At 36.7% G+C, this 13,332-nt stretch overlaps 1 protein-coding gene across 4 annotated transcripts in view; it reads right to left on the reverse strand.

The window, feature by feature from the left end:
• GAD1 (glutamate decarboxylase 1) overlaps positions 1–13,332 on the reverse strand; it is a 55,841-nt gene that overhangs the window by 18,556 nt on the left and 23,953 nt on the right. For 2 of the 4 annotated variants that reach the window (XM_074303150.1, XM_074303151.1), the window contains exons 7-12: positions 7,089–7,201; positions 5,656–5,771; positions 5,492–5,571; positions 5,209–5,263; positions 2,142–2,258; positions 493–557 (exon numbers count right to left, since the gene is read on the reverse strand). In XM_074303150.1, coding sequence (XP_074159251.1) covers positions 493–557; positions 2,142–2,258; positions 5,209–5,263; positions 5,492–5,571; positions 5,656–5,771; positions 7,089–7,201 — 546 coding nt within the window. Of the gene's footprint in view, positions 1–492; positions 558–2,141; positions 2,259–5,208; positions 5,264–5,491; positions 5,572–5,655; positions 5,772–7,087; positions 9,102–13,332 lie in introns of those variants that run through there. The other 2 variants (XR_012488274.1, XM_074303152.1) reach the window with 2 other exon arrangements.

The raw sequence follows: 13,332 nt of genomic DNA on the forward strand, positions 1-13,332 counted from the left end.
CTAAACTGCATCTGGATTGGCTCCTCTCTGTGAGGAACCTTGTTTTTCACTTGTGTTTTCAATGGCCATCCTTATTTATTGTGTCTCTTTACTTACAAAAATGACCAGGAGAAATGGCTTTAAGCTAGAGAAGTCACTATAGGGAGCAGAGAGGCTAGTACTATGATTATGAATATAAGTTGCTTTTTATTTTTTGCCAATGGCCTTGAACTGGAAAGGAGAAAAGGTGTAATAAATGAGCAAGTGATGTTCTCTCAACCTGCCTCCCCTTTCTATCTCAAAGGAGCCAGCCAGCAACATGAGGCAGAGAAAGAAAATGAATTAGTGGGTGAACATGGCAAACTGCAAACTCTGCAGCTGAGCTTTTCCCAGCTAAGTAGAAAAATAACTGATTCTGCAAAGCAATCAAAGGAGATGCCACTCTGAATCAGAGGTCCACACAATGCGGGTCTGATAATCTGAATTAGAATTCCTGGAAACTGTGCCCCATACCTTTCAATGCCATTGAGCTTGTGACGGTGCTTTCTGGACATGAGGAGACCTCCTCCCCAAGCAGCCTGTGAGAGCAGAGAAAGAAAAGGGATAAAGATTCCAAGTTCTTTTCTAGGCTAGTTGGTCATTCTTTACTTAAACACGTGAGCTTTTATGCAAGATGAGATCCAGAAGTTCCTCTGGCAAAATAAACTCACTGAAGCTAACGACAACTTCAAGCTTTAATCTTTGCAAAATTTTTTAGATGATTTCTTTGAGGGCCAGGTTCCAGGCATAAAAGTTAATTGATGGAGGGTGGGAGATCAGGTTAGTTAAAGTCTGTGGTAACACCACAGATGGTCAAAGATATCGAGTATAGATGAGATAAAGATCAAAGGCTCTCCTAGATTGCTGCTTGAGTCAGGGATCACTTGGGGGAGCTTTGCAGAGTGGAAGGTGGCTGTTATCTAGCTTTTACTGCATGAGATGTATCTCAAAGGACCTAGATATGTGGCAAGATAATATCTGTATGGTTGCTGAAATTTGTAGCAAGCCACAAAATGTCCAGGTTTTCCTGGGGATAACCGTGAAAAATACTGCAGGGATGAGGGAAAGAGCAGGGAGAGACAGAAAGGAATCATATTTGTAGTAAGTTTTGTCATCTGCTTCACAAAAGAAAAAACAGTGGTATAAGGAGTTAAAAAGATAAGATAGAGACAGGTACACAGATAGTAGAAAGATATATTGAGAAAAAAAAAGAAAAAGTAGAGAAAAAATTAAAAGTTAGAGTGAGAATGGGAAGAGGAAGGAAGAAGGGAAAGGGGAGAGAGAAAGAGGAGGATGAGAAAGATATGTTGGAATCAGATTGTTAACTTTTCAATATACGGGCACTTATACCCTAAAATCAACAAATGCTACAAATCAGGAATTTATTAGTTGTTTTGTTGATTGTACAGACTTAAGAAAGTGATGGGAAAATGTTAATGCAGATTAAATGTTAAAGTGTGTCATCGTACATTTTTTAAAAAGTGAGATAATTGTTAAATATTTACCAGCACAGCCCTGAGGGGGGCAGAGAAAGAGAGAGGGGGGAGGGAAAGAGAGAGAGAGGGAGACAGAAAAAGGAGGGGAGAGGGGAGAGGAATGGGAGGAGAGAAGAAATATAGTTATGTATTTGAAAGGGTTTTCTGTTGTTCTTTAAGCTTCTTCAGAACAATTCAAGGGGAAAATCTCATTTAGTAGCATATGTATTTCCATGTTGTATTTCTAGATTAATCTTCCTAAGCAAAGGTCATGGACAGCTGCATTGACAGCAGGTAACCAAGCATGTGTAGTCACTTCCTTTATCTCTTCTCTCATTTTTCTTTTGGCCATCTAGGAGCAGTTTACCCAAAAGAAGCTGCTATGGAAGAAGTTGCTAGGTATGAACTAAAAAAAATTTCAAGTAACTCTGGAGGGGGCCAAAGAAATCTAAAGAAGAATACCAGTCTATGATGCAAGTTTGGACATTTGTCCAGAATTGCCAGATTGTGGACCAGAGGAGAACATGGGACTGAGAGGATGTGGAGAGACTGGGGGGTGGAGGTGGAAACAGCCCCAGTTCCCCAAAAGGAAAACTATTTTCCCTCACCTAGCTAGGTCTGGTCTGTCTAGTGTGTCCCAGCACTTACATCAACATGCAGCCAGAGGTTATATTTGTGACATATATCTGCAATCTCAGGTATCGGATCAAAAGCTCCATACACAGTCGTGCCTGCAGTTGCATTGACATAAAGAGGAACATATCCCTATAGCACAAGACAACAAATAATTAATATTTAATTTAATTAATTTTAACTGGTTGTTTATTAATCAATTACTTAATTAATTAATATTTAGCAGTTTTTATTTGAACCAAGAAGTATCAAAGTTTGATTTCAACTGATGGCAGCTGAATTGTTTCATTAAAAAAAAACATCCTGTAGTTATTAGAGATGGTTAAAGAAGGTTCCAACAGAATGAAACATATCTCTTCCTCAAAACAGTGGTGCGAGACTAGAACAGAATGATATATACATTATCAGATATAAAATTCCTCCTTCCTTCCTTCTTTCTTTCTTTCTTTCTTTCTTTCTTTCTTTCTTTCTTTCTTTCTTTCTTTCTTTCTTTCTTTCTTTCTTTCTTTCTTTCTTTCTTTCTTTCTTTCTTTCTTTTTCTTTCTTTCTTTCTTTCTTTTTCTTTCTTTTTCTTTCTCTCTCTTTCTTTCTTTCTTTCTTTTTCTTTCTCTCTCTCTTTCTTTCTTTCTTTCTTTTTCTTTCTTTCTTTCTTTCTTTTTCTTTCTCTCTCTTTCTTTCTTTCTTTTTCTTTCTCTCTCTTTCTTTCTTTCTTTCTTTCTTTCTTTCTTTCTTTCTTTCTCTCTCTCTCTCTTTATTTCTTTCTCTCTCTCTCTTTATTTCTCTTTCCTTCCTCCATACTTTCTTTCCTTTCTATTTTCTTCTTTTCCATCCACCCTCCTTCTCTCTTTTTCCTTCCTTCCTTCCTTCCTTCCTTCCTTCCTTCCTTCCTTCCTTCCTTCCTTCCTTCCTTCTCTTTTTTTTTTCTTGTTTAATCTATGGGTGTGGGTAAAGACAATGATACAAAGACAAAGACATCAGTAAAAATGTATTAAAAATGCTTCCAGATTGGGATAATTGATGTGACCAAGACATAATTCATAGAATCATAATTATAGAATTGGAAAGGACCTTAGGGACCATCTAAATTTAGCTTCTTCATTTTTCAGATGAGGAAACTGAGGCACAGAAAGGAGACCTAGGTCATCTGATTTTAAGGGCTCTTATCAGTATTTCCTGCTGTCTCTTATGTAAAGTGGCCAAACTGTCCAATGATATCATATAAGACCTTTGTGGGGTTTTTAAAAAATATAGATATTGTCCATTCTTCTTAGTAGTCATCCTTTCTAAAATATTTTTGGTTTATGATTATCTTAATGTAGCAATTAGTTACAAAAATCCATTCATTTTCAGAATTTGAAATATTAGATATATCAAAATACATAAAGGAAGAAATGGACATGAATTTAGAGACATCTGGGAGTCAAGATTTTTGAGGTACTTTAGCTCCACTTCCATCTCATGCCTCTGTGCAAGCCAGCCTCCATACCTAGCGTGCTACCTTTCCTCATCCTCTCCTCTCAGAATTCTTATCTTGCTTTAAGACTCAATTCAGATGCCCACTCCTCCAGGAAGCCTTCCATGAGCCTTTCTGTTATTAATATTCTTCTCCACTTCCATTTTCCTTGGACTATATGCCATTGGTGTAGTGAGGCCTGAATAGAATGTAATCTCCCTGAGGACAAAGACTTTATTTTTATCTTTCTAGCCCCAGAGTTTATCATTTACTTTACATAGAGCAGGTCATTAATAAATGTATGTTGAGTTGAAATTGTTGAATTATTCTTGCTCAAACTTTACCAGTTTCTTTCCTTCTCATCTATTTTTGTCTTCAGTCTACTGAAAGCCCAGAAAATAGATATTGTTACAGCAGAAGGCAAGAATGCTAAACCAAAACAACATTATAGTTAAATGGATTGACTGTAACATGGCAGGGCTTTATGAATACATCTGTTCGACAAGATTTTTCACTTAATAGAATTTGCTGAGATTAGATCAGCAAAGACATGTTACTATATGCCATAAGCTAGAACATGAGACTAGCTCTGCTAAACAGACTCCAATGTTAAACTGAGATTGTACCAATATAAAAAGCAAGTTAAAAGTTAAATAAAGCTGTGTTCCATAGGATGTTTAAGCAAGCAAGCAACTGAGCAAGAAAAAAAAGGAAGTTCAGAAGAAAGGAAGAACAAAAAGTTATTTAGCATAATGTGGACAAAATAATTGATTTTTGGCTGAATTTTTCACCTTTCAAGTGGCTTTTTTGTGCACTATATAGACAGAGCTTTAGAGATCCAAGCCAACCTGTTAATTGGAAATCAACAAAAATTGAAGAAAAAATGTTAGAAGTAACATTAAATGATATTTTGGGAGTCTATAACTGTAATTTGATCAATTGGTAATTCCAATGGGAAAATTCCCTCTACCAATATAGTTCAGGACCTGCTATGCAACTTGTCATCTTAAAGAGTTTTATAGGGGCACCAACAGATTGGATTTTGTCAATATGTATCAGAGATGGGATTTGAATGCATATTTTCCCTGATTGTGAAAGCCATCTCACTATCTGCTGCAAAAGGCTATTTCTCATGAAATAATGTTTTGATTTATTAAAGTCTTTTGATTTCTAGAGCAAAACTAGATTTAAAAATGTAAATACTAGAGATTATTTGTATTATGTTACTCTAAGAACTCACATTTACATAGCACATTGTCTTTTAAAACCTTTATCACAATAACCTTGTGAGTTTCTCTCTCTTTCTCTCTTTAAATATCCATCTATTTATCTGGATGAGGAACTGAGATTCACAAAAATTAAATGGCTTGGCTAAGTCAGAGTTGGGACTCAAATCCAAGACTTTTAATTCCAGGTCCAGTGGCCTTTGCATAACATCATACTACAAAACTCTTTCCTTACAACAAACTATAAGGTAGGAATATAAGATAAATCTTATCCTTTTTTTAATTTGAGGAAACTGAAGCTTAGGGACAATAAATGACTTGCTCACAGTCATGTGTGGGTAACTAAGTATTCAGGCTTGCTCAGGACTGATGACTCTTGTTTAGACTTTTCTACCACACTCACCTTTTTCTTGGCGTCAAGAATTTTTGCCTCCAAGTCAGCGGGGATGATTTTCCCCCTGTAATTGTAACAGAAGGAGATAGATTTTTTTTTTTAAGAAGCATCAACAAGGCTGCACGTGAAGGAGCTTCAGATGCAGAAGAAAGTAATTTAATCAGATATTTTCACCAGCTCATTAGCAGCTTGGCACATTGCACTGAACCAGCCCTTAAGCACAGTAAAACAAATTTAACAGATGAACACATTTAATACATCAAAAAATTTAGCAGTCACTCTTCCCTCCTACCTTTCATTGCATTTTATCAGAATCACATTGTCTGTTCCAAAGCCAAGTGCGGCCCCTGCTTTCTTTATTGAATAGTGACTCTGCAACGAAAAAGAGCCATGTATTGACAAGGAAGACCTTCATTTAGGATAGACTAAAGTCCATGAGCAGGAGCTATAACTTACATGTTCAGAGGTAAAGAGGACCAGTTTAGGAACAGCTGCCATGCCTTTGGTTTTGACTTCTGGGAAGTACTTATATCGAGCAGCCATGATGCTGTACATATTGGATATGGCACCCCCTATAACCAAATAAGCCTTGTGTTAAGGTGGGGTTGTCATTGTGCTTGCTATTCCACCAAACAACAAAGTCAGTGCTTGAATTTCACAATATAAGGGAGGGTGGAAAAAATGGGAAGAAATGACAACTTGTTGGATTGGGACATACTGGGCTATCCCCTTTATGGGGATACTGGGGCCCTTTTGGTCCCAGCTTCTATCCTCCCATCTATATTGGGGGTAGAAGTTTTCATTATTAGATTCTCCTTTGTAAATTGGCTTTTGGTTTTTCCACAGTGGCCCACCTTTCTCAAATTAAGCAGAAGTGAAAAAGGGAGTAATGGCAATAGTAATCAAGAAATATAACCTTTCTGTTTTCAATATGAGGTTGATAATGACTCAATCATAAAGTCAATCAATAATTTGAGTGCTTATTATATGTCAGTCACTGTGATAAGTGAAGCTATTCCCATAGAAACATTTTACTTGTGCTTTCCAACAAACTGTGCAATAATAAGCATTATTATCACTGTTTTATAGATGAGGAAACTGAGGCACAGAAAAGTTATAGATGAATTCAGAGAGAAAACAAAGGAACTTCCTGAAAGTTCTTGCCTCCTGAATTTTCAGTCCCCCAATCCACTTGCTTCTTGAAAGACTTTTTGTCACTATATCTCTAGTATCTACCATAATGCTTTGAATACAGTAGGTGTTTAATAAATGCATGTAGGAAGACTGAACACCAGGTCTCCTCAAAGAGCATTGAATGGTCAATCATTTATATTTCTGTTTGAAACTAAGTGATTTTAGAAAACTTAGACAAAAGCAGAACCTCTGTCTACAGAGAAAGTGAAATCCAGAAATTGAAGCAATTATTTAATCAATTTAGACAAAAACATTTTTTTTTCTTACTCCAACTATCTGGATATTACATAATCTAAATTAACTAGATATTTGCAACAGAATTTTTTAAAGTACATAATTTACTTTGCAAACACAGTTTTAAAATTTACAATTGAAATTTAAATATATAAATTTACAACTTCACTAAGACTTTTGGGATATCATATGTAGACCCTACCCAAACCAGAACACAACACACTCATAACTTATTCCTTAAATAAAATCCTTACACCTAAAAATAAAATTCCTTAAATCTTACTCCTTAAAACAAGCACTTGTTTTAACTGGAAACTGGAGAACTAGAAAAACTTTAGGAAACTTTCAATATGCTTCCATCAAACCTTTTGGATGAATTTTGTCAAGTGTCCTCCAATCCAAAGAACAGACCTCTAAACTTTATGGCTTTAATGAAATGAGACAAAGAAAAATAAACCTACCAGGTGAAAAAATGCCATCACCATCTTTACTTGACCATCCAATAATTTCTCGCATCTTCCTAAGTGTTATTTGCTCCATGAGGACAAACACTGGGGCAATTTCATATGTAAACCTTAAAAAATGGTGGGGAAAAAGAAGATGAATAAAGAGGACAAACCACTAATTTCAGGAACTGAGTTAGAGGAAGTTGTATTTCTTCAGAAAGATCTTCCAAAATCTCTAATGAAATATCTTTATTGAAGACAGAGCAAGTCACCAGTCAAAAGTTGCCAGACACCATTAAATTAGTTATCTGGATGAATTTCCCAGATAATTAAAATTCTTCACTTCAATCTGCTGTTGTAGACACTATTTGAAAACACTAAGCATTCATACCTTTTCCAAGATACCAATACTTATTTGAAAGACTCTGCCTGAACCTAGACAGAACTATTAGAGACTAGTAGTCAGTTCAACCAATAAATTTGTTTTGTTGATTTCTTTCCCCTACTGGATTTACCACAAGTTTCACTGAACTGAGCAGTGGTTCAGGAATTATAGAGATAAAGCCTCAGTAAGAATGCAGCAAATATAATGGGTTTTGCTTTTTTATTTTTACACATCCCATTATTTTATAATTATAAAATTAACTTAAAAATTATGATTTATTTACAAATCATTTTGTGAAAATTTTATGTGTTCCCATTGAACCTAAAGAGGGACAAGTATGTGAGAAAAAAATTAAATAAACCTGCCAGCTGACACTTTTTCCTTATCATTTATTTTTTTAAATGGTTACTAAGAGAATAAGAGATTCCTGATTGATTAGTTGGATATGGTCCTACCTTCAGGCATAGGGATGGATTAGGCAACTTCTCTGGGTTCCTTTTAGCCTAGGATTATATGACAAGGCACATCTTCATTATAGATATATGGACAGTTCTATATAAATTAGACTGCAAGGAAAAAAATTCTATAACTGCTAATTTTATACTTATACAATATGAATTGATGATGCCAAAAATCCTAGGTTTTTTTTTTTTTAATCATGAACATCAGAAAGCTAGCTGTGAAAATAATTAGAAATATTGGCTTGGGTTTTAAAAATCTAAGTGCAATTATCCATGTGGATTTTTTTCTACTGATAATCCCCAAGGACAATTTTGTTTTGACAGTGCCATGTAGTCAATATCTGTCAAGAGTAATTATAAAGGATGATTTTCTAATTGCCAATTACAAATAACAAGAAAGCAGTCAACTGGTATGTCTATCTACTCTAGACAAAGGGCATCAGATGGCCTGGCATGTGGTGCTTGTCTTATGCCAAACTGAATCTCCAGCAGCAGGTTATGAACTGCCAAATGGTCCCCTTGATCCAGTTATGAAAATAAGAGTATGCCCCTGAATTCAGGGCCTAAAAAAATCAAGGTAGGTCTAATGAAAATTAAGCAGCAGGCCTGAAAGATAGTTAAAATGCTCTGCTGCTCTTTGCTATCCATTTTGCTTGGTCTCCTTGAGCATCTGTGTCTTTGCAGTAGTCTGATCATGAGCTGAAGGCTGATGCCTTGTCACGTGGAGATCAAGAGAAGGTGAATCTGCTGAGGGAGGGGAAACTGCAATATCAGTCAGTGAGGGTGGGGCCAAGGAGAATGTGGGCCAAATGGAATTTTTGTTGGCCTTAACAATTTTTTTTTAACGTCTGAAAGCCCATTTTCAGACATAAGATGCAAGCAACAATTCTCACTTCCAAGAGTAGGGGGGAAACACAATCAATTTAATGACAATTATAGAAATGAGAGAAAAATGATCCCAGGGAGCTCTCATGACATTGCTGGTGGTATTTTTTTGTGGTAGAATTTTTTAACCAAAAAGAATCTGTTCGCTACTCTTCGGATTAGGAGGAAGAATACTTGGTTGTCATTTTTTAATTACCATCACCTCTGGAGGGCCACAATCATGCTTTGGTTCTGCTCTGAGCCCCATCATCATGGCAACCAACAATCCCTTATGTCTGATGGCATGCTGGAGACTGGCTGTCGTAAAGGAAGAAGAAGAGAGAAGGGTTCCTGGTAAGACCTGTGCTATTTAAAGTACCAAGTTGCAAACTCATGATGTGTGACATCAGTGAACAAGTGAGCTGGCAGAGTATGTGAGCTTCCAAACCCATTGGGAGGGTGAACTGTTTTAGCACTGTAGAGATGTGGGTATCACTGCTGTGAGCTGGCCAGAGTGGGTATAACAGATACACATGAAATGTCTTAAGAAGCCTTGTTAGAGTTGACCTGTCTGGTAAGGTGAGGAACCAACTGAGTCAGAAACCCAGGAGATCAGAAACTTATCAAGGATTGGTCAACCTTGACCACAGAGTGCATTAGTAGCCAAGCCAAGTCAGATGATCAGTTAGGAACCAGATGGACAAGGGAGGAATGGGATGTCATGATTTGTAGCCTTTTGCCCTTTGCCTGGCTTTAGACCAGGTCTAATTAGCCTCAGCTTTGTCTGAGCTGGTGATCTTCCTGTCCTAGTTGCTTACTCAGGTGGATCAGGTACAAGTTTGCTCATGTTGACTTCTGGCCTGCCCCTGCCCTTGCACCATGGTGGCTAACCAGCACTCTTAGGATTTGGAAAGGTTCAGGAAGTAGGAGACCAACTCATATTGTAATATCAACATTGTAGAAATGAACAATTCTAAAAAACCTTAAAAACTTTGATCAGTGCAATGATCAACCATGGGTCCAGAGGCCAATGATGAAAAAATGCTATCCATCTCCGAGAGTGAGGTGATGGATATACAGAACAAGGTATATGGTTTTTGGAATGATTAATATAGGAATGTGTTTTACTTGACTGTGCTTATTTGTTAAAAGAGATTTCTTTTTTCTTTTTGTTTTTTGCAATGGGGAAATAGGAGGGAGAAAAAATAAAATGCTTGACATTTAAAAAAAAGACATTTACTTACAAAAACTGAAAGTTTAGAGAATTCAATAACAAGAGAATCTGGTACCAACCAATTCTGCTTCCTCCTCAATTCTCAAGTCTTACAGCCAGCTAAGCAGTACAAAGGATAGAACACCCACAGGCTTTGGATCAGAAAGACCTCTTTTCAACTCTGGCTTAGACACTTAGTTACTAACTGTGTGATAGACAAGTCACTTAACCTCCTTCTGTCTCAGTTTCTCCATCTGTAAAGTGGGATAATGATAACACAGAAAGTTATGAGGATAAAGTGACATAACCACATATAATAGGCACTTAATAAATGTTATCTATAATCTATTTATCTATCAATCTATGTATTTATCTAAGTATCTATCATCTATGTATCAATCTATGTGTGTATCTATCATCTTTGTATTTATGTATATATCTGAGTATCCATCATCTACCTATGTATCTATCAATCAGTCATTTATCTATTTCTCTATCATCTATCCATCTTTCTAATCTTACTCTGATGATATAATCTGTTTAATTCCATGCCTCCTTACTCCTGATTTTTGCTACAATCTACTTGAAAACTCTTATTTGATCTGGGTAGGACAATTCCCTTTCAGGTTAGCTCTCTGTCCTTGGTGCCTGATCTCAGCCCTATCCTTCCCTAGTATCTGGCAAGGAAGTCCAGTTTTCTAGGATAATTTTGTATCTTCTGACTGCTGATGTTAGCTCTGATATCTCCCTAAGAGGGAACCATGTATGGTCAGAAGAACCTCATTCTGCCTGTTTTCTGATAGAGGCTGTCCCTTCTGGGACAGGTGAGGACCACTATGGACATCAAGAGATCAGAATTCAAGTCAGGAAGCAGCAGCAAGTTATATTGTAAGAGGAGAACGTGGGAAGAACAGAGAAGAAGAAATCAGGACCTTAGACAAAAGGTCTAGGTTGAAATACAGGAACTGAGCCCTAGAAGCAAGAAATGAGTACATTGAGTTGACTAATTTGAATCAATGCAATACTGAGGATAACCTGAGTTTTTCCATATACTCACCAGGGAAGGTGACTAAACTTTCTATACTGGCCTGGGGTGATTCCCTATCAAAAGATTATATGTAGAACTTTCTCTGACCTTCTCATCTTAGGAGCAAGGTGGAGGTGAGTCATTTATTGTATTTCACTCAGAGAGGGAATTTCTTCCCCTCTAGATTTGACTACTTCATAAAATTTAGAATATAATGTCCAGAGTTGGGAGGAGATAATAGAGCTAGTCAGATCACATCTGTATTGTGGAGTCCACTTCTGGCTACCACAGCTTAAGAACAAAAATAACAAGCTGAAGCATTTTCAAAAGCAGATGAACAGGGTAGTGTGAGTTCCCATTAGAAGGTTCTGAGGATATTAAACTGAAGGGAAACTAAGAGGAGGCAAGATATTGTCTTCCAGTATTTGAAAGGGTGCAGGAAAATGAGTGGGCTTCTTCTGTGTAATTCCAGTTGGAAGAATTAGAACTATGTAGGAGAAGACATAGGTATGTTGTCTGAGTTTAAGGAAAGCCTTCCAAATAATTTGAGCATATAATGTGGAATGGACTGTGAAATAGTATCACTGACAATATGGATATTGGTCTGTCTGTTGGGATGCCACAGAGGGGATCACTACATAGGATAACTAGATGACTTGTAAGGTCCCATTACACTTTGACATTCTAACATTATCTTTAATGAAAAGATCAGAGAGTACCAGAGATAGGAAGGACAGGGCAGTAGAATGAAGGAGAAGTACAGAGGAGATTCCTGTTATTCTGCTAACTCAGCCAAAGCAGAGTTGACCACTTTTCCCAGTTTTCCTTGCAGTTTTCTCCTAGGTAACGAATTGCTGATCATATGCACTTTTGTAGAAAGGCATACAATATCATGGCAACTTGCAGGGAAAATTTCTCAGTTGCAATTTCTATGAAATCATTGGCTTGGATGCTCTGAATTACTAATGAAGTGATGTAGGAGCTTTGAGTGATCTTGGTACTATAGCTGAGTATTGTCTATAAGCATTTGTAGGCAGAAACAAACAAATGTACAAGGGGCAGCTAAGTAGCAAAAGTAGATAGACTGCTGAACCTGAAGTCTGGAAAAACTGAGTTCATATTCAGCCTCAGATATTTACTAGCTGTATAATCCTAAGCAAGTCACTTAACATGATTTACCTCAGTTTCCTCATTTGTAAAATGAAGAAGAAAAAGATGAGATAATTTAGTAACTTTGACAAAAAAATCTCAAATGGGGTCACAAAGAGTGGGACATGAGAAAGCTGACTCTATGATAAAAACAACATAGGTATCAAACAGCTCTGGAAAACCACATGCCCTTATAGGGGGATGGGATGTGAGGGGTAGCATCCAACACATTAGTCTGAAATCTCTCATGGATTTGCCCTGGACTTTTGGCTTGGGAGCCTGTGTCCTGAAACAAAGGGCATATGCTGATGGGATGATAGCAAACTGAAATACATAAATATCTTTTCTGTGCTAACAATGCAGAAATGTCTTGGGTAGCCATTTTAATGATGTTACAGGGGAATACACTTCACAAACCTACATGAATTGTGGAATATAGTCATTATTTTTCCTAATAATTGCCTAGCAGTTGAAAATGTAACTCAGGTAATGAGTGTGTCATTGATGTAAACCCTACCTGGAAAAGCTTGATTCTTTTTTCCATCTTTTCCCAGAAATAGTTTGAACACTGCATCCAGATGGAGGCGATGACTGTCAGCAGGGAGGCAATTCACCCTAAAAGAACTTGACCTTTCTGCCACATTTCATGATCCTCTCATAGAATTGGCTTAGAACAATTTCTAGATAATAGTTATTACCTCTTTTCTAGACAATGCCTTGTCTTGAGAACTGACAGAAACTATTTCACTATTTTAAATAATGTTCTCTATTGATCTGTTGGAATTTTATCATATTTTTTAAAATATCCACTCTGCAGTACAGCTGCAATTACCACATGCCATTAAAGGATTTTGCTTTGACCTTCAATGGGTGAAATATATTTTAGCATTTCGTGGCTCAACTTAAATTAGGAAAGCGGAGAAAAGGGAAAAAAAGAAATAAAATTTGTGTGATTTTCCTGCTAAAGGAAAAGCATTTGAAGAAGGTATTTGGGTCATAAATTTTCAGAGGTAAGATAATATTAATTAACCAGATATGTTGGAGGAAAAACAGTGAAGGGTTGGCTTAAATATGGGAATGTAAAACAACATGAAAAGTTGATCTATGTGCCTACTCAGAGATAGTCATATAAATTTTTTTTTATGTAAAAACAATACAGG

This window comes from Sminthopsis crassicaudata, chromosome 3 (assembly GCF_048593235.1).
Source record: "Sminthopsis crassicaudata isolate SCR6 chromosome 3, ASM4859323v1, whole genome shotgun sequence".
Lineage (NCBI taxonomy): Eukaryota > Metazoa > Chordata > Mammalia > Dasyuromorphia > Dasyuridae > Sminthopsis > Sminthopsis crassicaudata.